The sequence below is a fragment of the Oncorhynchus clarkii genome, unplaced genomic scaffold (assembly GCF_045791955.1).
Source record: "Oncorhynchus clarkii lewisi isolate Uvic-CL-2024 unplaced genomic scaffold, UVic_Ocla_1.0 unplaced_contig_2111_pilon_pilon, whole genome shotgun sequence".
Lineage (NCBI taxonomy): Eukaryota > Metazoa > Chordata > Actinopteri > Salmoniformes > Salmonidae > Oncorhynchus > Oncorhynchus clarkii.
The window spans coordinates 45952-69802 of NW_027260994.1; the positions used below are offsets into that span (position 1 = coordinate 45952).

The 23851-nt window shown below is 47.6% G+C and overlaps 1 protein-coding gene across 1 annotated transcript in view; it reads left to right on the forward strand.

The window, feature by feature from the left end:
- Nucleotides 1–1190: 1190 nt before the first annotated feature.
- LOC139402964 (rho GTPase-activating protein 7-like) overlaps nucleotides 1191–23851 on the forward strand; it is a 40070-nt gene continuing 17409 nt past the window's right edge. The window contains exons 1-5 of the mRNA XM_071146779.1: nucleotides 1191–1539; nucleotides 11317–11388; nucleotides 13741–13822; nucleotides 17771–17834; nucleotides 21363–23041. Of these exons, the coding sequence (XP_071002880.1) occupies nucleotides 1527–1539; nucleotides 11317–11388; nucleotides 13741–13822; nucleotides 17771–17834; nucleotides 21363–23041 (1910 nt within the window). The 5' untranslated portion in view covers nucleotides 1191–1526. The remainder of the gene's footprint in view (nucleotides 1540–11316; nucleotides 11389–13740; nucleotides 13823–17770; nucleotides 17835–21362; nucleotides 23042–23851) is intronic.

Here is a 23851-nt window from a genome sequence, read left to right on the forward strand (position 1 = left end):
GAGAGCACTACAAAACCTGACGTGTGTTGTGCATGCATGCATGTAGAAATTAGTAGGTTAATGAGCAATTCCCTCCTACAAAAGCCTATTAAAGTCTGGAAAATATCTGTGAGATGTGAACGTCAACACTCCCCGACGTGGAATGGTGTGGTCATCATAGAGCGACCCTGTCATTTTTGCAATATGCCAATTGTCTTGGACCTTTTAGAAACATTCCCGGCTATTCCCTACCTATAAAATACACTATACGACAGAATCAATCCACAATAAGACAACATGTGGTACTTCATGTTAGCATACGATATATATGTCTAAGTAGGTTTGGAGGCGCACAGATTGGATAGCCAGTTCGGTGTTACTTGTATTATTGAATGGGGTGGTAAAAGTGTTTGTTTGATCTTTGGAAAGGCCGGTCTCGTGACTTTTGATCATAAACGTGTCGTTGCGGTTCTAACCTGTGCGTGGTGTACGTGCACTGCTCGCCCGACCCCAGGGATGTGTTTGTAGGGGTTGGCCGAAGTAGGCTACCGTATTAGCATACCGCAACGGTTTCTTCTGAATTATTCAACGTTGCCGTCCACAATGGCGCGTCACGCAATTGTCCCGGTTCTGCCATGAATGTATTCTCTAATGATGTGCTAAAGGCCGCCTACTGAATTACAGCTTCTCTTCTGAGCGGCGGCGCAGTTGGGCTGCAGCAAGGCGGAGCGGGAGAGGTACTGAGCACTCTCGCGTTTGAAGCACAGAAAACAGTCAATACCAACGTTATAAGCAAGCAATGTAACCAAATGTATTCGATTAAAAATAAACTTAAAGTTGGAAGTAAAGTATAGGTCACCAGCACTTGCAATAGAAAATAGGTATATACGAATGTAATTTTTTTTAACTTTGTAATATTGACTTCGTTCACACCTGCTGAACTGCATTCGATTTATGCCACATTTTACGCACAACATGCAAGTGAGAGAAAAACTATACAAAGTCCTTACGTGTAAAATCTCACAATATTTCGAGTTTTTTTATACAGTGTTTATACCACCGCTGCGGTACGGTATGTAGCGCTGTAGAGCGGGTCCTCTGTGCTCCGCTCGATAATCATCAGGTGGGCAGGCAGGGTAGCCTAGACCGGAGCGGAGAGGTGGAGCCACGTTTGTCCATTCCTAAAATCTTATTCACACACTAGTTCATTCACATTCGCGCTTGGGTCCCCATAGGAAGTTTCAGTAGGGAAGTCATTTCATAAGATCGAGGAGGAATTTTATTGCGTCCTGTTCAGCCAAATGACAATATAACCATGGAATTACTGTATTATGTACTGTTCAGCGACCTTTTGGGACTAATTGTGTCTAGAGTTTGAGTCTATAGACACTGTTTCGTGCGGAGGTTTTGGGTTGAACTACGCTGGAAAGCAGAAAATATGCGAGCTTCGCCCTAACATTGGAGTAAACCTGAGCGGACTCGCCAGCCTGGGCGCAGCGGGAGTATTTGATTTTATCCCGAGGAAGTCTCCGTGTAGAGAAATAAACATGATTTTAACTCGTAAGTCAATTAATTTGTTTACTCCGATGTTTTACTATTCAGAATGTTTAAATAAATAGGGATTTCCATGCTTTTGAGCAGAGAAAACCTACTTGGAAAATAATGTTTTTGATTGTGATTGATCTGTTCTCACTTTTCCATGATTTGAATTAAATTTGTATTTAACCATTTTAGAAGGGATTTTTTTTTCTCCTTTTGCAAAGAAAAGTTGTTTGACATTGGTCTCATCCGCTCTGTAAGGAACTGTGCTGAAATGAGTGTTGTGCTTAGCTGCAGGCTGTCAGATAAGCAGTCTCTTCCAGTCTCCACTGCTCCTACGCCGACTTCCAAGATAAACGCGCACAGTTTATTCGACCATGGCCTGCGTTCTATTCGCAGGTTTAGACTAGGCAAGTGAGCCATAGTCTGTTGGCCTATATATGTCTATATACGTCTGACGTTTCAATAGCCTGGTATACACACACACAGACAACAAAGTTTGATTATTCACACTGTTGAATTATACATGTATCTGAGCATAAATTGTGCTGTTTGTTAAATTCGTTGCTGCCTTGGTCTTACAGTGCTTCCAATTTGTTTGCCATGACTACCAAACTCAAGTTCCCTTTGCTTGTCTGCTGACATTTTTTCTAGTGGCGCTTGGGAGAAGAAAGCCTTCTGTGTGATATAAAAAGCGAGCTTGGTGGTAGCGTATTTCGGCTGTGAATGTCTTTTATCTGATTCCTACTGGTCATACTGTATTTCGCGCGTGACTGCTTATCTGTAATACACAAGGTATAGAATGCAGCCCCCCGTGGTCAAATAGTGGGGCACACACAGACCAGCCTCTCAATCTACCCCTCAATTCATAAAAGAAAGATGATATAGTAGAAATTAGTAACAAACAGACCAAAAAGGGAAACTCTCCCACCCTCTCTCTTTCCCTCCCCTTTATATCTCTATCTATCTGTTCCCTCTCCTTTCTATCTATCTGTTCCCTCTCCTTTCTATCTCTATCTATCTGTTCCCTCTCCTTTCTATCTCTATCTATCTGTTCCCTCTCCTTTATATCTCTATCTATCTGTTCCCTCCCCTTTATATCTCAATCTATCTGTTCCCTCTCCTTTATATCTCTCTCTATCTGTTCCCTCTCCTTTCTATCTCTATCTATCTGTTCCCTCTCCTTTCTATCTCTATCTATCTGTTCCCTCTCCTTTATATCTCTATCTATCTGTTCCCTCTCCTTTATATCTCTATCTATCTGTTCCCTCCCCTTTATATCTCAATCTATCTGTTCCCTCTCCTTTATATCTCTCTCTATCTGTTCCCTCTCCTTTCTATCTCTATCTATCTGTTCCCTCTCCTTTATATCTCTATCTATCTGTTCCCTCTCCTTTCTATCTCTATCTATCTGTTCCCTCTCCTTTCTATCTCTATCTATCTGTAATTTGCATGTTGTCAAGTGGGGGTGTTGTGTTTTTAAATGGAGGAATATGAAACAGGCTTAAATCAAACTATTTCTAAGGGCAGGAAGTATGGCAGAGTTTCTGAAGGATTCATTCATTTTATATTGTAAAGTTGCTATCAATTCTATGAAGGAACATAGATATGTCCTTCTGTCTCTCTTCAGCCCGTCCTATTTCTGTTCCGACCTTGGTGTGCTTTGTTATTGACGTTCTCATCACAAACTGTTCTGGGATCTGTTTAATGGGTGGCTATGAGTGGGTGACGGGAACACAGGGTGTTATAATATCTGACCATGGGTCAGTTCTAAAGCATATCAGATAAGTTGTATGGGTTGTCTGGGTCTTGTCACCGGATCCTGGACCAGGGCCCTGAGCAAACATAAATCTGTCACCAGAGGTAGAGAGAGACCTCAGAGACCAGGCATTGTGATGATCCATCTTGCCCAGCTGTGTGTGTGTGTGTGTGTGTGTGTGTGTGTGTGTGTGTGTGTGTGTGTATGCTCATGCTCGTGTGTGTGTGTGTGTGTGTGTGTGTGCGTGTGTGTGTGTGTGTGCTCGTATGCTCGTGTGTGTGTGCATGTTTGGTGTTGGATGACCGGAAAGAATCATGGGGCACCTCCATTAGTTGTGTGTGTGTGTGTGTGTCTGAGTTGGTGTGTGTCGTGTGGTATCCTATGGAGCCAGCCAGATGGTGGTACTCTCACTTACCTACCAGCCAGACCTTCTCCCAGATCACCAGATGTCTTCACGCAGGAATGTCAAAACTTGATATCCACAAAGATTCACCACTTCTCCTCTGACTGTAGTTTTTGCTGTAGTATAGTTGTATCAAGATGTGTTGAAATTCGCTATGAATCTGTAGTTCGCTGGCCAATTGAACCCTGTTTACATTCATCATGAACGTCTAACTCCGGCCAATAGCCTGTGAGTCAGAACTGAAACGGCCAGGACATGTATAAACTGCCATTACAGATGATTCTGTCTGTAACATTGCAGGAGGCCCATTACAGAGGATTCTGTCTGTAACATTGCAGGAGGCCCATTACAGAGGATTCTGTCTGTAACATTGCAGGAGGCCCATTACAGAGGATTCTGTCTGTAACATTGCAAGAGGCCCATTACAGAGGATTCTGTCTGTAACATTGCAGGAGGCCCATTACAGAGGATTCTGTCTGTAACATTGCAGGAGGCCCATTACAGAGGATTCTGTCTGTAACATTGCAGGAGGCCCATTACAGAGGATTCTGTCTGTAACATTGCAGGAGACCCATTACAGAGGATTCTGTCTGTAACATTGCAGGAGGCCCATTACAGAGGATTCTGTCTGTAACATTGCAGGAGGCCCATTACAGAGGATTCTGTCTGTAACATTGCAGGAGGCCCATTACAGAGGATTCTGTCTGTAACATTGCAGGAGGCCCATTACAGAGGATTCTGTCTGTAACATTGCAGGAGGCCCATTACAGAGGGTTCTGTCTGTAACATTGCAGGAGGCCCATTACAGAGGATTCTGTCTGTAACATTGCAGGAGGCCCATTACAGAGGATTCTGTCTGTAACATTGCAGGAGGCCCATTACAGAGGATTCTGTCTGTAACATTGCAGGAGGCCCATTACAGAGGATTCTGTCTGTAACATTGCAGGAGGCCCATTACAGAGGATTCTGTCTGTAACATTGCAGGAGGCCCATTTAGATGCTTTAAGGTCATGTTGAATGCACTTCACTAGCATCAGTTGCAGTTGTTCTCTCACTGCCTGTCTCTATGGATACAAATAATGACTATATAAAATATACACTGAGTGTACAAAACATTTGGAACACCTTCCTAATATTGAGTTGAATATTGAGTTGGTGACTGCTGCTTCAGGTTAACACTGAATTACAAAGCAATTGAACCACTACCGAAGCCTTGATTATATCATCTGTCTCGACCTGCTACTGTGCAGATCCTTGTGAAAGACCCTACCGAAGCCTTGATTATATCACCTGTCTCGACCTGCTACTGTGCAGATCCTTGTGAAGGACCCTACCGAAGCCTTGATTATATCACCTGTCTCGACCTGCTACTGTACAGATCCTTGTGAAAGACCCTACCGAAGCCTTGATTATATCACCTGTCTCGACCTGCTACTGTGCAGATCCTTGTGAAAGACCCTACCGAAGCCTTGATTATATCACCTGTCTCAACCTGCTACTGTGCAGATCCTTGTGAAAGACCCTACCGAAGCCTTGATTATATCACCTGTCTCGACCTGCTACTGTGCAGATCCTTGTGAAGGACCCTACCGAAGCCTTGATTATATCACCTGTCTCGACCTGCTACTGTGCAGATCCTTGTGAAAGACCCTACCGAAGCCTTGCTTTGATAAGACGTCTGTAATGGATCACCTGTGGATTTGATTAAGATTCACAGTTGGCGGCCCCACTTAATCACTGATAATCACTGTTATCAGGCCACGGGCATCGACAGTAGCGTCTGCCGTCAACTCGTCCTCTTAACTGCCAGTTTAAATAGCAACCCCCCCAATAACAATTGAATGCCGTGTCTTGACTCTTGACACCACCCCTTTAAATTGTTTACATTGGTGATGAAGTTGTCCTTTGAAATTCATTGGCTAGATTCTAGGTGCTAGTTGACAGCGAATCCCCCTATAAGATCCCAGCTTGCAGGCTCAACCAAGCCTAACTACCTCCTGCTCTGCTCTGCTTTGAAGAGGGAATATTGGCCACCGATTGTGAGAACTTCCTGCTACAGGAAAGGAGGGAATAGGAGGGTGGCTAGCAGAGAGAGAGAGAGAGAGAGAGAGAGAGAGAGAGAGAGAGAGAGAGAGATAACAGGGCAGGAGGGAGTTGGGAGGGGAAAGGGGAAGAAGGCATGGGGGGCTGGGTCATTTCAGTGGAGAGCTTGAACAGAGGGTCAAGCCCAGAAGAGTTTAACTTTGGCACATTTCACTGTTCCCTGCACAGAAAAACAACCTTGAAGCAGCAGCATCTGTAATCTCTGTTAGTGTTGGGTCGTCTTGGAGCAGTCTGACTGTCATGCATTTCTCTCTCTCTCCCCCCCCCTCACTCCCTCTCCCTCTCTCTCTCCCCCCCTCACTCCCTCTCCCTCTCTCTCTCCCCCCCCTCACTCCCTCTCCCTCTCTCTCCCCCCCTCACTCCCTCTCCCTCTCTCTCCCCCCCTCACTCCCTCTCCCTCTCTCTCTCTCAATGTAATTCTCTCTCTCTCTCTCTCTCTCTCTCTCTCTCTCTCTCTCTCTCTCTCTCTCTCTCTCTCTCTCTCAATGCAATTCTCTCTCTCTCTCTCTCAATGTAATTCTCTCTCTCTCTCTCTCTCTCTCTCTCTCTCTCTCTCTCTCTCTCTCTCTCTCTCTCTCTCTCTGCCAGTCACAATGTAGGGCTCCATTTAGTGTTTGACCTCTCATTCGACCTTTACACCACTCATTGGTTTCTGTGCAACACACACACAAATAATTTAGGCTTTGGCATTATAGCCTCAAGTTCCTGAGGAGGCAGCAGTTTGTTCTTTGTCTTGTGTCAGTTCCTCTGTTGATGCATGTAGACACAGTATTCTACCCAAAACCAAAGAACACACACACACGCACATCTCCGGCAGGACGGGTGTGTTCTGTTCTCTGTCGTCCACACACACCATCCACCCTGATTCTTTGCCAGGGAACTACATCACTTCCTCTTCCTGCTTGCCTCACAGGAAGTGAACCCAGAGGCGCGACGGTGACCGTGAGCTACCCTGCAACACGGCACGCCTCCTTTTGTTCCCGGCCAGATAACGTGTTCAACACAAACACCCGCTCCAAGTGATTGTGTCCGCCACCACACGGCTAAATATAGGGATAAAGCTATACCAGGGATAATTAAAGGGAAAGGTTGAAAACCAACAGTCCTTCAGGGCCTGTATTCATAAAGACTCTCAGAGTAGGAGTGCTGATCTAGGATCAGGTCCCCCCCCATCGATATAATCATATTCACTAGGATCCAAAACCGATCCTAGATCAGCACCTACTCTGAGGTGCTTAATGAATATGTATGAGTATAGGCCCTGGGCTGATTAGAGTGGAAGGTTGAAAAGCAACAGTACATCTGGGCTTTTAACATTTTACATGACATTTTCACCCAGGTCTTTCTGTACATTTGTTCATTTTATATTATTATTATTTTCCATTACAGTTGAGTCATTTAGCAGACGCCCTCATCCAGAGATACTTACAGGTGCAATTAGGGTTAAGCGCCTTGCTCAAGGGCATATCGGCATCATTTTCACCTCGTCGGCTAGGGGATTCAAACCTTTCGGTTACTGTCCCAACATTCTTAACCGCTAGACTGCCTGCCGCCCTTTAGGTCTGTAATTAACAAAAGAGGTGCTGTACTGTACGTGTGAGGGACTTGACCTATGTTTAGCTAATGCTTGGCCGCTGACTTGTTTGGAATGTTGTTTGGTTCCGCTTCTCCTGGAACCCTGCTCCCTCTTACCCACCACAGCCCCTCTGGCCTCACTCTGCCCCAATCACACACCCTCTCCCTCCCCAGCTGGATGGGTGATATGTGATCCCCGGGCACCTGGCTGAATTTGGGCCACGCCAAAGGGCCACACAGGATGTCTGAGGGACGTCCGTCAGGCTGGAGAGAGGCACAGGCAGACGGACGGATTGAGGGATGGCTGGCTAGGGCAGAGAGGGGAACCACCCGCCAGCTCTCAAATGTCTCTGTAGCACCAACCACATGCAATGTGTGTGTCTGTCTGTCTGTCTCTGTAGCACTAACCACATGCAATGTGTGTGTCTGTCTGTCTGTCTGTCTCTGTAGCACCAACCAATGTGTGTGTGCATGTGTGGGTGTGTATGCATGCGTGCGTGCTTGGGAGTGTTGCCTGAGAGTGGGAGTATTCTATTCTGTCTACAGGATGGGAGGATTTTATTATTGTGATGGAAGTAGTGTATGTTTGGGAGGAAAACATTGTTTCTATTGTTGCTGGTCACAGTGATGTGTTGGACTAGGCCTAATCACTAGTTACGGTGAAGATTTTAAGGTGTGTGTGTGCATGCGTGCGTACGTGTCTGTCTGTCTCTCTGTCTCTCTGTCTCTGGGTGCGTGTGTCTGTCTGTCTGTCTGTCTGTCTGTCTGTCTGTCTGTCTGTCTGTGTGTGTCTGTGTGTGTGTGTGTGTGTGTGTGTGTCTGTGTGTGTGTGTCTGTGTGTGTGTGTGTGTCTGTGTGTGTGTGTCTGTGTGTGTGTGTGTGTCTGTGTCTGTGTGTGTGTGTGTGTGTGTGTGTGTGTGTGTGTGTGTGTGTGTGTGTGTGTGTGTGTGTGTGTGTCTGTGTCTGTGTGTGTGTGTGTGTGTGTGTGTCTGTGTCTCTCCCCACATCCAAACACTGGAAAGGAGTGTAAATGACAAAAGGAAAAGCAGGATTAGAAATAAATAAATCTGTCGTAGTTTGTGTTGACGAACGGAGGTCCAGTCAGTGACACAGAACCTTGTTTATTTTTGTTTATGCCAAAAGGCATTGTTGTTTTTTGGACTGCGGTTATGTCACAAAGGCCAGGTGATGTCACTGTGCAAAAGGTCAAGGGTGAGGAAAGAGGGATGGCAGAGGTTAACTGCAATGCATTGTGGGGGTGTCTTTTGCGTCTCCTAAAGCCTTCAGCACAGAATTGCTGTCCCCTACTCCTCCCCTCTCCCTATTGGAGGGCTGGTTGGGTCGAGGCTTCCCAAAAGAAACCATTCAGAAGAGTTTGTGTGTGTATTGTGTGTATTATGTGACGGCATTTTGTGACGTTTTTGTTCATTTTAGACTTCGGTGAGGGTTTGTTCAGTTGTTCAGGCGCACGCCATTGATTCTTGAGGCAAGCCGAAGTTAGTAGCCGAAGGCTACGCCCCTTCGTCGGTGATTGGCCAACAGTAGGGATTTTTCAGTGAAGCCACATGTTTTCATTGAGAAATACTGCACCAGACATAGCATGTTAGATGTAAAAGTGACTACGACGTCTCAAAATGGACAGTACTAACACACACACACTCACACACACAGGAAGCCCTAACCTTATGTTTGTCTCTGTATCCAAGAATGCTGCTGTAATTACGCTGAGTTGCCTATGTTCCTTCGAGGTTCACAACCTTCTATAAATACCAGCCCAAATTACAAGCTTCCCAGCTTCGGCCATGTTGGAATTCACTGGGGAATCTAGACTAGCCTTCTGGAACCAAACAAGAGTTGTGAGACACAGTCATTAATGAGTTATTTGGTTATATGACACTCGGGTGGCGGTGCTGCTGTCGTCCCAGGGTGGTTGTAGAGGAGTTCCTGGTCTCTGGGGGGGGGGGGGGGGGGCGTGTGTTGGTCGTGTCACACCTTTTTACCGGCAGCCTGTCTAGTTATCTAGTGTCTGCCGTCTAGGCTTCTTGTTGGTATGTAAATGCCTCGTAAGACGGAGGGGCTATAGTGTCTCAGCCTGGTCTTAGTCAGCTGCGAGGGCCTCTCTCTCTCTCTGTCTGACCCACTCTCTTTCTCTCTCTCTCTTTTTGTTTATCTCTCTCTCTCTCTCTCTCTCTGTTTCTCTGTTTCTCTCTCTCTTTGTCTCACTTGAGGATCCCCCCATAACTCTCCTACCACAGCGGCCCTTTCTGCTGTATAAGTTGTTTCTTTCTACTGTATCTCTTCCTATCTTTCTGTTGGTTTCTCCCTCCAGTCTAACTCTCCCCCCTTTGGAAGTAAATGGCCTGTTCCGTTCCAAAGTTAGAACACTAGATCCTGGTTGTAATCTGGGCCTAAATGAGGTGGAACCACCAGCACTACTACGACTCGCATTCTAAAGATGAAACCATCCGCTTTTCTCCAACGGCTGTAATTACTACTCCAATCCTGCTCCGAGACACAAAACACATCCATTAACCTGTAAGAAAGGAAAGAAAGAAAGGAAGAAAGAAAGAAAGGAACATTATTCTACAATTGTGATGACTGATTGCATAGATCGCCGATACGACAGCAGCAGATGTTTTGGGGGGGGGTTGCGGTCGCGGGCATTTTACTGAAGGTGTTTTTTTAAAGGGCCGGGGGCCACTGATTCTGTTGTGTGTGTGAGGAACACTGAGGGGTGTGGCTGCTGGAGCCAACATGGTGGAGGGTGGGGCACGGTGACCATTTGGCACGTGGATTATAAAGGGGCTTATTACTGCTAATGGGGGAGTCTGCCTCCTCCAGACACACTGTGTCTCCCACCCCGACATCCATCGACGTCACTTAGCGGCTCCCTAGGAAATGTAACATCACAACTCCAAAAACACTGAAGGGTTACAAGACAGGTCTTCTCAAGGAAACGCTGCGACTACGCTAAAGTGACGCGGAAGAAACGTTTCAGCGCGACCCGGTAACACGTACACACACACACACACACTGCGCGTCTGCGGCTGACACGGCTGGTGTGAACTGTGGCTTTGGGGGCTTGGGGAGCATGTGAGAGGGTAGTGACCGGGACTAAGAGGGACAAGAGGTCTGTGTCAGACTGAACTGTGGCTTTGGGGTCTTGGGGAGCATGTGAGAGGGTAGTGACCGGGACTAAGAGGGACAAGAGGTCTGTTTTAGACTGAACTGTTGTTTTGGGGTCTTGGGGAGCATGTGAGAGGGTAGTGACCGGGACTAAGAGGGACAAGAGGTCTGTGTCAGACTGAACTGTGGTTTTGGGGTCTTGGGGAGCATGTGAGAGGGTAGTGACCGGGACTAAGAGGGACAAGAGGTCTGTGTCAGACTGAACTGTGGTTTTGGGGTCTTGGGGAGCATGTGAGAGGGTAGTGACCGGGACTAAGAGGGACAAGAGGTCTGTGTCAGACTGAACTGTGGTTTTGGGGTCTTGGGGAGCATGTGAGAGGGTAGTGACCGGGACTAAGAGGGACAAGAGGTCTGTGTCAGACTGAACTGTGGTTTTGGGGTCTTGGGGAGCATGTGAGAGGGTAGTGACCGGGACTAAAAAGGGACAAGAGGTCTGTGTCAGACTGAACTGTGTGGATAGACTTCAGGTCCCATTTTGACCACTGAAAAAACATTTACAGCCAATCATGCTTCTACTCCAGGTGGTGTTATATGTCAGCGGATACATTTTGAGCCGCTGTTAGGAGCTAGTAACACAATCCTCTCTCTGCACCCGCGGTAACATCTGCTAAACTGTGTACGCAACCAATAAACTTTGATTTGATCTCTATGATTTGATTTGATTTATAGGACTGAAGTGATGGTTTTGAGTGTGTTTCTGTAGTAAGTGATTTTGACCCAATAAAGGGGATTTTAAATCTCAAAGGTCGTCTTTCTGTTCCCTCCCTTGCAGAGATGGAGGCCAAAGAGGCGTGCACCTGGCTCCGGGCTGCCGGTTTCCCACAGTACGCCCAGCTGTACGAAGGTAAGGACCCCTAAGAACCCCTGCGACAGCCGTCCACAGCTGTGCCTGATCTGTCCCTGGCACAAGGGGGTCACAAGCGAATGACCGAGGCGAATGGGAAAAGCTAACATCATCGCTGGCCCGAGCTTTATGATTTGTTGCCAATGTCCCCTTTCCCACAGACCGTGTGAAAATGTCACAGTAACAGTGAAATCCTGGTGGTGGTAGATTTTCTTGGTCACGTGAACTTTAGGAGAGCTGTTTTCTCACCAAACATCAGGGCAAATTAACGTTACACAGTTCATATCTTGCCATCTGATGAAGTCATGGTTGATTTTAGAGAAGGAGAGAGAGAGAGAGAGAGAGAGAACCCACCCTTAATTTTCTTCCAGTCTGTCGACTCTTCCGTTTACAGGCTAACTCAATGTGACAGACTGGCATGACCTAAAATGTTGAACCTCAAATGTTAAATTGAGCAAATCTACTCGCTATGCTAATTTTAATGGACAAACACAAGACAGGCTGTTCTGTTGACGTCGTCTCCAAAGTTGGTATTTTTATTGAGCTAGAGCTGAAGTCCAGAACATTCTATAGACTGCAGAGTCCAATGACACGCAAGACTCCTCTCTTCCTGTCCTCGTTCCTTCGATCTCCATGGTCCTACAATCCTTTTATCATTTGAAGTGCTAATTCACCCCTCCCCGCCAAGTTGCCTTGCTTATGCAGAAACACACACACACACACACACACACACACACACATTCCTGAGGTGCCAGCGGTGTGTTTTTGTTTTGCCTCAGTGAACCTCGATGTTGCAGACACACAAGTGAAACAATTACCAAAACCCTGAAGCCATAAGGTGTCCTCATACGTAACCTAAAGACGTGCCCACACAGCCCACACCATTTTATGTAATCCGAGGGACCTTAAAGCATGATACAACTAGCTTTGTCAACAGTTCCTTAGTCGTTGCCATTGAACCGTGCTGGGTGTTCTATCTACCAAGACACTGGGACGTTCGCCATGTTTTTGGAGAGGTGATTAAGGTTGTGTGTGACAGCCGGCGCACGCACGCACACACACACACACACACACACACACACACACACACACACACAGAGAGAGAGAGAGAAGCACACACATACAGAGGCGCGCACACACACAATTACAAAGAGAGGTACACACACACCAAACCCTCCATCCGACAGCTTTGTGATGAGCTATGTTGACTCATACCAGGTCACTCTGATGAGGACAGAATACGTGCTGACACACGACACATTCCCCCCAGTCTTTATCCCGGCACATTCTCTGTTCTATTATCTCTGGCTGTAAGGGACTCCTGCCCCACAGCAGATAAGGCAGACAGATAGTACTGTCACAGTACAGCTTGTGGAAGGCGAATAGAAAAGCCGCCGTTTTCTTATCACCGTTGGCCCTTAGGCTTGCGTCCCCAAAAAAATGGCTCCCTACTTTTAACCAGGGCCCGTACGTTTCTGGTTAGAAGTAGTGCACTATAAATAGAATAGGGTGCCAATTGGGAGGCGGACTAGGTAGCTAGGAGGCTAGGAGCTGTAGGATACCCCGACTAGGGTCATCATTGCGTTCTTGCCTCCGTCCAATACATTCCTTTATAATTGATCTGTCTTCTTCTTTCACACGTTTTTACTCACATCTTCACCAGCAGACATCAGGGTCCGTCCCAAATGGCACCCTATTCTATTTATACTGCACTACTTCTAACCGGAAACGTACGGGCCCTGGTTAAAAGTGGGGCGCCATTTTTTAGAGTGAGTTTGAATCCCAGATTTCCCCTTTAATAAAGTGAGTTTCATCAACTTGCCCCTTTAATAGAGTGATATAGAGAAGAGAGAGTGAGATAATCAGAGGACTCCTTTAATGCAGGAGTACCTATTGTCATTCTACTGTCGTCCCCCGCCCACACTCACCCCCCTGCTGCCCAGGTCTGAATGGTACAGCTGTGTTTGTTTGGCCGGCTAAGACACCACTTCCTCTTAGCTTTCATTGTGGTGTGTGTCGGATGTGTGTGGGTTGTGTGTGGGGGGAGGAAAGGATCAGGTGGACATTTGTGAAGACAGTAACCCAATGTCTGACAGAGAGCTACATAGTTTGCAATGGATTGTGTCTGCTTACTGGTGCAATTAAAGACATCAAAAAACTCTCTCTCTCTCTCTCTCTCTCTCTCTCTCTCTCTCTCTCTCTCTCTCTCTCTCTCTCTCTCTCTCCTCTCTCTCTCTCTCTCTCTCTCTCTCTCTCTCTCTCTCTCTCTCTCTCTCTCTCTCTCTCTCTCTCTCTCTCTCTCTCTCTCTCTCTCTCTCTCTCTCTCTCTCTCTCTCTCTCTCTCTCTCTCAGATGGCTTGTTCCCCATTGAGATTGTGTCTGTGACCAGGGACCATGATTTCCTGGACCGTGATGCCATCGAGGCTCTGTGCAGGTGAGACTTCTCCTCAACTTCTCTTTTTCTTCATCTCTCACTTCTCCAGAAGTCAACAACTGAACCTGTAGAGCATTCTTGTAGGTCTCCTCTCTCTTCCCTCCTCTCCTCTCTCTTCCTTCCTCACCTCTCTTCCTTCCTCACCTCTCTTCCCTCCTCACCTCTCTATGTCCTCCTCACCTCTCTCTCACCTCCTCACCTCTCTATGTCCTCCTCACCTCTCTATGTCCTCTTCACCTCTCTATGTCCTCCTCACCTCTCTATATCCTCCTCACCTCTCTATATCCTCCTCACCTCTATATGTCCTCCTCACCTCTCTATGTCCTCCTCACCTCTCTATATCCTCCTCACCTCTCTATGTCCTCCTCACCTCTCTATGTCCTCCTCACCTCTCTATGTCCTCCTCACCTCTCTATATCCTCCTCACCTCTCTATGTCCTCCTCACCTCTCTATGTCCTCCTCACCTCTCTATCTCCTCCTCATCTCTCTATGTCCTCCTCACCTCTCTATGTCCTCCTCACCTCTCTATGTCCTCCTCACCTCTCTATGTCCTCCTCACCTCTCTCTCCCCTCCTCACCTCTCTCTCCCCTCCTCACCTCTCTATGTCCTCCTCACATCTCTCTCCCCTCCTCACCTCTCTATGTCCTCCTCACCTCTCTATGTCCTCCTCACCTCTCTATGTCCTCCTCACCTCTCTATGTCCTCCTCACCTCTCTATGTCCTCCTCACCTCTCTCTGCCCTCCTCACCTCTCTCTCCCCTCCTCACCTCTCTATGTCCTCCTCACCTCTCTCTCCCCTCCTCACCTCTCTCTCCCCTCCTCACCTCTCTATGTCCTCCTCACATCTCTCTCCCCTCCTCACCTCTCTATGTCCTCCTCACCTCTCTATGTCCTCCTCACCTCTCTATGTCCTCCTCACCTCTCTATGTCCTCCTCACCTCTCTCTCCCCTCCTCACCTCTCTATGTCCTCCTCACCTCTCTATATCCTCCTCACCTCTCTATATCCTCCTCACCTCTATATGTCCTCCTCACCTCTCTATGTCCTCCTCACATCTCTCTCCCCTCCTCACCTCTCTATGTCCTCCTCACCTCTCTATGTCCTCCTCACCTCTCTATGTCCTCCTCACCTCTCTATGTCCTCCTCACCTCTCTCTCCCCTCCTCACCTCTCTATGTCCTCCTCACCTCTCTATATCCTCCTCACCTCTCTATATCCTCCTCACCTCTATATGTCCTCCTCACCTCTCTATGTCCTCCTCACCTCTCTATATCCTCCTCACCTCTCTATGTCCTCCTCACCTCTCTATGTCCTCCTCACCTCTCTATGTCCTCCTCACCTCTCTATATCCTCCTCACCTCTCTATGTCCTCCTCACCTCTCTATGTCCTCCTCACCTCTTTATGTCCTCCTCACCTCTCTATATCCTCCTCATCTCCTCTCTTTCTCAACCTTCACCCACTTTTATGTTCCATTGTCTATTTATTTTTTCTTCTTCTCTAAATCTGTCTATCTGTTCATCTACTCTGCAATAGGGGAAGGCATAGTGCATACCGAAGAAAGTATATCTTCAAAGATGGCATGCTCTGCAGGTTGGGTTTGAGATGAAAGAGGGACGCGATAAGCCTCTCTTTTCTCCCTCGGCCTCTTTCTCTCTGTCTCTCTTCTGACTCCCACCTGCTTTCTCTTTCACTCTGCATCCATCGCTTTTGTCTAACTTTAACTCTGCCTCTCTCTGTACCTCCCTCTCTCCCTCTTTCTCTTTCATTATGCTTCTATCTCTTCAGCTTGTCCATACATCCTCCCTCTCTGTCCTCCCTCTCTGTCCTCCCTCTCTCACCTCCCTCCCTCTCTCTCTCTCTGTCTCTAAGTGATGAGGTATGATACATGTACCGTGGGGGCTGTAAATGTTTACTTCTCTCCAATTAGAGACGTTTTGTACCGTTGTCCTGTTCTCTCCATCTCTCTTGTCTTATCGCTCCACATTCCCTCCCTCGCTCCGTCTCCACGGTCACGCTATGTTCTTGTTGTTGTTTTTAAAGAAAATAAATCTATATCATTCCCTCCTTTCGCCACACCTGGGTGGCTTCTCGGCCCAAGGGGTTGTGGGTAACATTTAAAGGGCTATCTATCATGTTATGTAATGTCATGTCAGTGGTAAAGGTCCTATGGTGTCACTTTCAATAGCGGCGGTGCGTGAAGATGGTGGCCCACATGCACTTACCACAAATGAAACCTTTTCCTAAGTTTGCCCACTGTACACAGCTCTCCGTTCTTTATTGGTTCATTTTTATTTTGTTGTTTCCTTTATTATCATTTATTTGTTTATTTATTTATTATAGCTTTTCATTTTTTATGGTCACTGGCAGAGTATACATTATCCCAATTTGACCTTCAAGGCGCCTGCACTTTGGATAAACAGAAAGAGTTGTGCTGATTTGGTGGCACATTGAACCATGTGGCGCGCCGTACTTTAGACAGTCAGTGGAAAGTGCTAAAACAATGACTTGCCCTGTGAATTCTGCCATCTTTTTGTTCACCATTGGAGGATGGGCTAAAAGTATACCATTCTATTGACTCCCTTCCAGCCATTATTATGAGCAGCCCTCCCCTCACCAGCCTCCTCTGTTACTGAACAGTTGACTCCTGGGACCGGTGACTTAACTTCCATGCATTTAAATACAGTTGTTCAAAGTGCATCTATCAGATTTATCAGGAGTGAGTGGACTTTTCCAGTTGATCTAGGTTACATCCCAAATGGCACCCTATTCCCTGTATAGTGCACTACTTTTGACCAGAGTTTGGGTCCTGGTCAAAAGCAGTGCACTAAATAGGGAATAGTGTATTGAAGCAAGGCTTCAGAAGTCATCTCTCCATTCGAGCCTCCCTCTGTCCTTCCCTTTCTCAACCCCTTCCTCAATCCCTCTCTCTCCATCCCTCCCTCTGTCCTTCCCTTTCTCAACCCCTTCCTCAATCCCTCTCTCTCCATCCCTCCTTCTATCCTTCCCTTTCTCAACCCCTTCCTCAATCCCTCTCTCTCCATCCCTCCTTCTATCCTTCCCTTTCTCAACCCCTTCCTCAATCCCTCTCTCTCCATCCCTCCCTCTATCCTTCCCTTTCTCAACCCCTTCCTCAATCCCTCTCTCTCCATCCCTCCCTCTGTCCTTCCCTTTCTCAACCCCTTCCTCACTCCCTCTCTTTCCATCCCTCCTTCTATCCTTCCCTTTCTCAACCCCTTCCTCAATCCCTCTCTCTCCATCCCTCCTTCTATCCTTCCCTTTCTCAACCCCTTCCTCAATCCCTCTCTCTCCATCCCTCCTTCTATCCTTCCCTTTCTCAACCCCTTCCTCCCTCCATTGTCACATGATCTGCTTTCAGAGCTCTTCAGAGGGGAGTTCACACACACACACACACACACACGCACGCACGCATGCACGCATGCACACACACACACACACACACACACACACACACACACACACACACACACACACTACGAATACTACTACACCCCACCCCCTCGCCAGGTGTCCAGCGGGATAAGCCCCCCCCCCCCTTTGTCGTCTTGTTGTCGCCAATCTAGCTGATTTCTCTCTCTTTTCATTCCTTCTCTTCTTCCCCTCTTATCCCGGCTTATCCTTCAGCGCCTCATTAGCTGCTCACCTCCTCTCTCTCTCGCTCTCTCTCTCTTCCCCTCTCTCTCTCTTCCTCTCTCTCTCTCTCTCTCTCTCTCTTCTCTCTCTCTCACTCTCTTCCTCTCTCTCTCTTCTTCTCTCTCTCTTCATCTCTCTCTCTCTCACTCTCTTCCTCTCTCTCTCTCTCTTCCTGTCTTTTCTCTCTCACGAGTTTGTCTCTGTCAGAGGCTTGTTGTTGGGGCTTTTGCTAGGACTCCTCGAAGTGTGTGTGTGTGTGTTTATGTATCTGATTGTGTATCTGTATATATTTACAGGAGACTGAACACCCTCAACAAGTGTGCCCTGATGAGACTGGAGATCTCCCCACAGAGAAAGAGAGTAAGTTCATCCCTCCTCTTCCTCTTCCACTCTTTCACACCCAAAAATCCCCTAATTCTTCAGAACTTTTCCAACCCCAGTTGAGTTTTTCCTACCTGTCCTCCAACTCCGACCTCCTTATATAGCCTGGGGTGTGAAAGTCTCTCTCTCTCTTCTCTTCTAATGAAAAGGCACCTGTCTTTTTATCAAGCCCTTTATGAAGAGCCCAAGGCAAGGAAAGATAGCTTTTATGTCCAAATTAAGGGCTTGCTGTTCACGTGGCTGGCCCTTCTTCCTCAGCCCTGATCCTGAACACACGCACACACACGCACACACACACATACAGACATACACACACAAACATCACTTCCTCATATCATTGTCCATAAAAGGGAATAGTATGTCGCTGCTTTCTCATTTCTCTCCCCCTGGTTTCATTGGTTAAATTAAAAACAAGCCAGCTATTGGCCCTGGTTTCATTGGTTAAATTAAAAACAAGCCAGCTATTGGCCATGATCCCCAGAACCTACCGCAAACTAATCCAAACTATCCCAAACTATCCCAAACTAAACCAAATTACCCCAAACTACCCCAAACTAATCCAAACTAAACCAAACTACCCCAAACTACCCCAAACTAACCCAAACTACCCCAAACTAAGCCAAACTAACCCAAACTAATCCAAACTAATCTAAACTCATTCCAACTACCCAAAACTAAACCAAACTAATTCAAACTACCCCAAACTCAACCAAACTAAACCAAACTAACCAAAACCACCACAAACTAATCCACCAGGACACTAAGAAGTTTTGTTGTTTGTCAAGATCTTCCTCCCATTAACCTCCATTCTGTAATTACCTAAAGTCTTAAACAAGCTAGTTCCTTGAGCCGTGTGTGTGTGTGTGTGTGTGTGTGTGTGTGTGTGTGTGTGTGTGTGTGTGTGTGTGTGTGTGTGTGTGAGTTGGTATCTCGCTGTGTCACTTTTCATCAAGGAGTCAACAGAGAAGGGCCAAAGGAGGTACTGGCTCTCTGTTCAGACTGACAGTTGTTAACCTCCCTAGTCAGCATAGACTTCCAGCCCTACTCTGTCTATAGAGGGCGGCAGGTATCCTAGTGGTTAAGTCTGAAAGGTTGCTGGGTCAAATCCCCGAGCTGACTAGGTGAAAAATCTGTCCATGTGCCCGTGAGCCAGACCCATAACCCTAATTGCTGCTGTACGTCTCTCTGGATAAGACCGTCTGCTAAAATGTAAGTGTTTACCTCTCCCTCTATTGAAATGTGTTTTCCTCACGTCTCTTCCCCGTAGTTGTTGAAATCAGAGACGCAGCGTTGTTTAGGACGTATCAAAACACCCACAGGAGTGGCTGAATGCAGGTGAAGATAAGACTGGCCATCTAGGTAGTTCTAGGTATTGACGTGGTTGCTATTGAGCTCTAAAGTCAAACTCCCCCACGATGGTCTTCACGACGCCAGTCAGTATATCAGACAGACACAGGAGTGGCTGAATGCAGGTGAAGATAAGACTGGCCATCTAGGTAGTTCTAGGTATTGACATGGTTGCTATTGAGCTCCAAAGTCAAACTCCCCCACGATGGTCTTCACGACGCCAGTCAGTATATCAGACAGAAAGAGTTTCTGGCCGCCGCGATCAAAGCTGAAGTAAGAAAGGCCAGTGTGTGTCGTGGTGAGTGGAGAGTGGGGTCATAAAATGAGGACCCGGGGTTTTATTTTATGGACTTTTGTCCCCATCGCTCTCAGCCACCGTGAAGGAGGCGCCTGTGAAGTCTGGAGACTCCCGCGCCCCTCCTCTGCCCCCCGGCTCCCGGGTCCCCTCGGCAGGCAGTTTCACTTTCCTGAATTAGGGGGACAGACTGGCCCTGTGGGGACGATAGGGTAGTTACACATCTGTGGGGGTGGGGGTGGGGGGGTTGCCCTAGCCTGGTCGGCTGGCGTGTGAACTTCTCGGATCGGGGTGGAATTTTCTGGACTCCCCTCGGGACGTATGTGTGTGTGTGTGTGTGTGTGTGTGTGTGTGTGTGTGTGTGTGTGTGTGTGTGTAAGAGAGAGAAAGATAGTGAGACTCTGTTGTCGTTTTCACGGTCAGGGATAAGTTCCAACACAATAACAACCATTAACCAGCTGTGTGTGAATCTTATCTCTGTGAAATGTTCCAGCGGTCTGGAGGGAGTTGAGGAATGTTCACAGATCTGCTGTCTGTGAATATCCCTGCTGCTCTCACACAAAGGCCATGTCCCAAACGGCACCCGTTTCCATATATAGTGCACTACTTTTGACCAGAGTTCTATGGGCCCTGGTCTCAAGCAGTGCACTCTGAGGGAATGGAAGGTCATCTGGACAGAATACAGGGCGGCTCGTTTGACTTCATGGCCATTCACCTTTTAGAAACAGATTTCATGTTAAAACCTTGTTCATGAAACAGAGAAAGAAAATCTTGAAAATATGACGTCTTTTTGATTCAACTGTAATTTCTTTGTGCATTTTTCTTCTCTTCTTATAGTGATAATGTGTCACCAGCGGGTCGACGTTTATTGTCAGGAATCTTAGAGGCAGAACTGAGAGATTTTCACTAGATGGGATATATTGCAAAAATTCATGTTTTCTTTTTTTGCTTTTCGGCTTAATTTAAGATTAGGGTTATCAGTGTGGTTAAGGTTAGGGTTAGGGTTAGGCATTAGGGTTATCAGTGTGGTTAAGGTTAGGGTTAGGGTTAGGCATTAGGGTTATCAGTGTGGTTAAGGTTAGGGTTAGGCATTAGGGTTATCAGTGTGGTTAAGGTTAGGGTTAGGCATTAGGGTTATCAGTGTGGTTAAGGTTAAGGTTAGGGTTAGGCATTAGGGTTATCAGTGTGGTTAAGGTTAGGGTTAGGCATTAGGGTTATCAGTGTGGTTAAGGTTAGGGTTAGGCATTAGGGTTATCAGTGTGGTTAAGGTTAGGGTTAGGCATTAGGGTTATCAGTGTGGTTAAGGTTAGGGTTAGGCATTAGGGTTATCAGTGTGGTTAAGGTTAGGCATTAGGGTTATCAGTGTGGTTAAGGTTAAGGTTAGGCATTAGGGTTATCAGTGTGGTTAGGGTTAGGCATTAGGGTTATCAGTGTGGTTAAGGTTAAGGTTAGGGTTAGGCATTAGGGTTATCAGTGTGGTTAAGGTTAAGGTTAGGGTTAGGCATTAGGGTTATCAGTGTGGTTAGGGTTAGGCATTAGGGTTATCAGTGTGGTTAAGGTTAAGGTTAGGGTTAGGCATTAGGGTTATCAGTGTGGTTAAGGTTAAGGTTAGGGTTAGGCATTAGGGTTATCAGTGTGGTTAAGGTTAGGGTTAGGCATTAGGGTTATCAGTGTGGTTAAGGTTAGGGTTAGGCATTAGGGTTATCAGTGTGGTTAAGGTTAAGGTTAGGGTTAAGTTTAGGTTTGAGATTTTGTTACTTTGTGGCCGTGCCAGCTATTGACCACTCTGCAGAGCTGCCTCCAGAACAAGATTCATGACGAAAAACGCTAACCTGCCCCCTCTGTCTTCTCTCTCTCTACTCCAGAGTGAGGATTCAGATGAGGAAGAGCCATGCGCCATCAGTGGCCTTTGGACCTTCCAGCGGGACAGCAAGCGCTGGTCTCGCCTGGAGGAGCTGGATGTCTTCTTCCTCCCGGGTGGAAACCAACCGCCCTTCCCCCAGGTCCAGAGACCCTCGGCCAGTCAGGGGCAGCTCCGCGAGGGCCTGAGCTCAGAGAGTGTGCTGACGGATCTCAGCGAGCAGCCCGAGGTGGCCTCGCTTCACAGCAGCGGGAGTGTGGGAGAGGGAGGGATAGTCGATGGTGCCACATCTAGCGATGCCACCCCAGCGGCGGGCGCCACCCGCGCCAACTCGATGGCCAGCATGTGCTCCTCCTCGGGCACGGGCGGATCGTGTGGCGCCACCGAGGACTCGCTGTCTGACGGCCATCCGCACTCACCATTGGAGACGACCCAAGGTCACTTCTCCTTCGACGACAAGCCCAGTGGAATTGTGGGAACAGGAGGGATAGAAGGAGGAGGGAGCGAGACTAGAGGAGGGAAGAGCACGCGCTCACGGGCCAAGAGTTTCCTCAAGCGCATGGAGAGCATCAGACTGAGGAGCGCCACTTCCAATAGCAAGAAGAAGAACGGAGGCGGGGGAAGACCTTCCAAACTGGAGATCAGCGGGCCGGTCATCAAAGAAGGACTAGACGACGACAAGCTACAGCGCCTCAATTGCATTGACATCTCCACCCTCAACCCGACCCAAACCATGACCCTGAACCGTAACAGGAGTGTATCCTACTCCACGCAGACCAGCAGTGGCAGCATGGGGAGCTCCGGAAGCACGGGCAGTAGCCAATCAGAAGCAAGCAGCGGGAGCACCGTTAGCACCCCGAGCCCGGTGACACGAACCCGAAGCCACAGCACCGCGGTGGGAGCCAGTAAGAGAGGTGGGATGTACCTGGAAGGTTTTGACCCGTTAAGCGTGTTCCTACAGCCGCCTGGAGAACAACAACCCCCAGGTTCAACCCAGCCCAAAACCAGACAGAAACCACCTCAGCAACAGCCTAGTAACCGGATAGTGGCTGAGCAAAACCAAAGCAAGCGTGGTCGCCTCAACGGAGAGAGGGAGGAGGAAGAGGAGGAAGAAGGCGTAATTTTCTTCTACCTTCCCGAAGGCCACAAACCGGGCACATTCCCCAAAGCGCTCGGCGACGGCAAACAACCACCGCAAAGTGGAAATGCCGATCCGCGCTATCTCGGTAGTCGATGCCAAACGCGTTGCGGCTCCACCGGCTCAGCGGACAGCCGCCTGAGTTTCTATGACAACGTGCCCAACGTGGCCTATCAAGGCGAGGAAGACGATGAAGACAATGAAGGGGAGGGGCCAAAGTTGGAGGATGTGCTGGAATGTGTCAACGGCCTGCAGCGATTCGTCAACGCCTGGACGGACAGGATGGCAGCCGGAGAAGAGGATGACGAAGAGGAAGAAGAAGAGGGGGATTCGGATTCGGCATTGGATTCAGCGTCTCCTTGTCCATCCTCACCTTTGCAGAACCGGCTGGAGGAGACGGACAACGGGAGCGACCAGGACAGCACGGGCAACCCTCTGGGAGAAGCAGAGAGGGAAGAAGGAGAGGGGGATGAAGGAGAAGGGGAAGAAGCCATGAGGGAGAGGAGGGACTCCGGAGTGGGAGCCTCTCTCACCAGATCTAACAGGTCAGTAATTAATTAATTAATCACCTCTCTGTTAATCAATCTATAGATATCACCAATATTGTTATTGTCCCCATTTGAGAAAATGTCCTGTGTGTTAAGATGAAGGACTGGCGACCTCAATTCAACATTCTTAAGTGTTTTGGATGAAGGGTTGAGAGAGAGAAAGGGTGAGAGAGAGGGTGAGAAGGTGGGTGAGAGAGAGAGTGGTGGAATGGAGGTGCACAAACAAACATAGAAAGAGGGATAAAGAAGGATGTACAGAAATAAAGAGAAAGAGAGAGATGGGTAGAGGTACAGAAAGAGAGAGATGGGTAGAGGTACAGAAAGAGAGAGATGGGTAGAGGTACAGAAAGAGAGAGATGGGTAGAGGTACAGAAATAGAAAGAGAGAGATGGGTAGAGGTACAGAAAGAGAAAGAGAGAGATGGGTAGAGGTACAGAAAGAGAGATATGGGTAGAGGTACAGAAAGAGAAAGAGAGAGATGGGTAGAGGTACAAAAAGAGAGATATGGGTAGAGGTACAGAAATAGAAAGAGAGAGATGGGTAGAGGTACAGAAAGAGAGAGATGGGTAGAGGTACAGAAATAGAGATGGGTAGAGGTACAGAAATAGAAAGAGAGAGATGGGTAGAGGTACAGAAAGAGAGAGATGGGTAGAGATACAGAAAGAGAGAGACGGGTAGAGGTACAGAAAGAGAGAGATGGGTAAAGGTACAGAAAGAGAGATGGGTAGAGGTACATAAATAGAAAGAGAGAGATGGGTAGAGGTACAGAAAGAGAGAGATGGGTAGAGGTACAGAAAGAGAGAGATG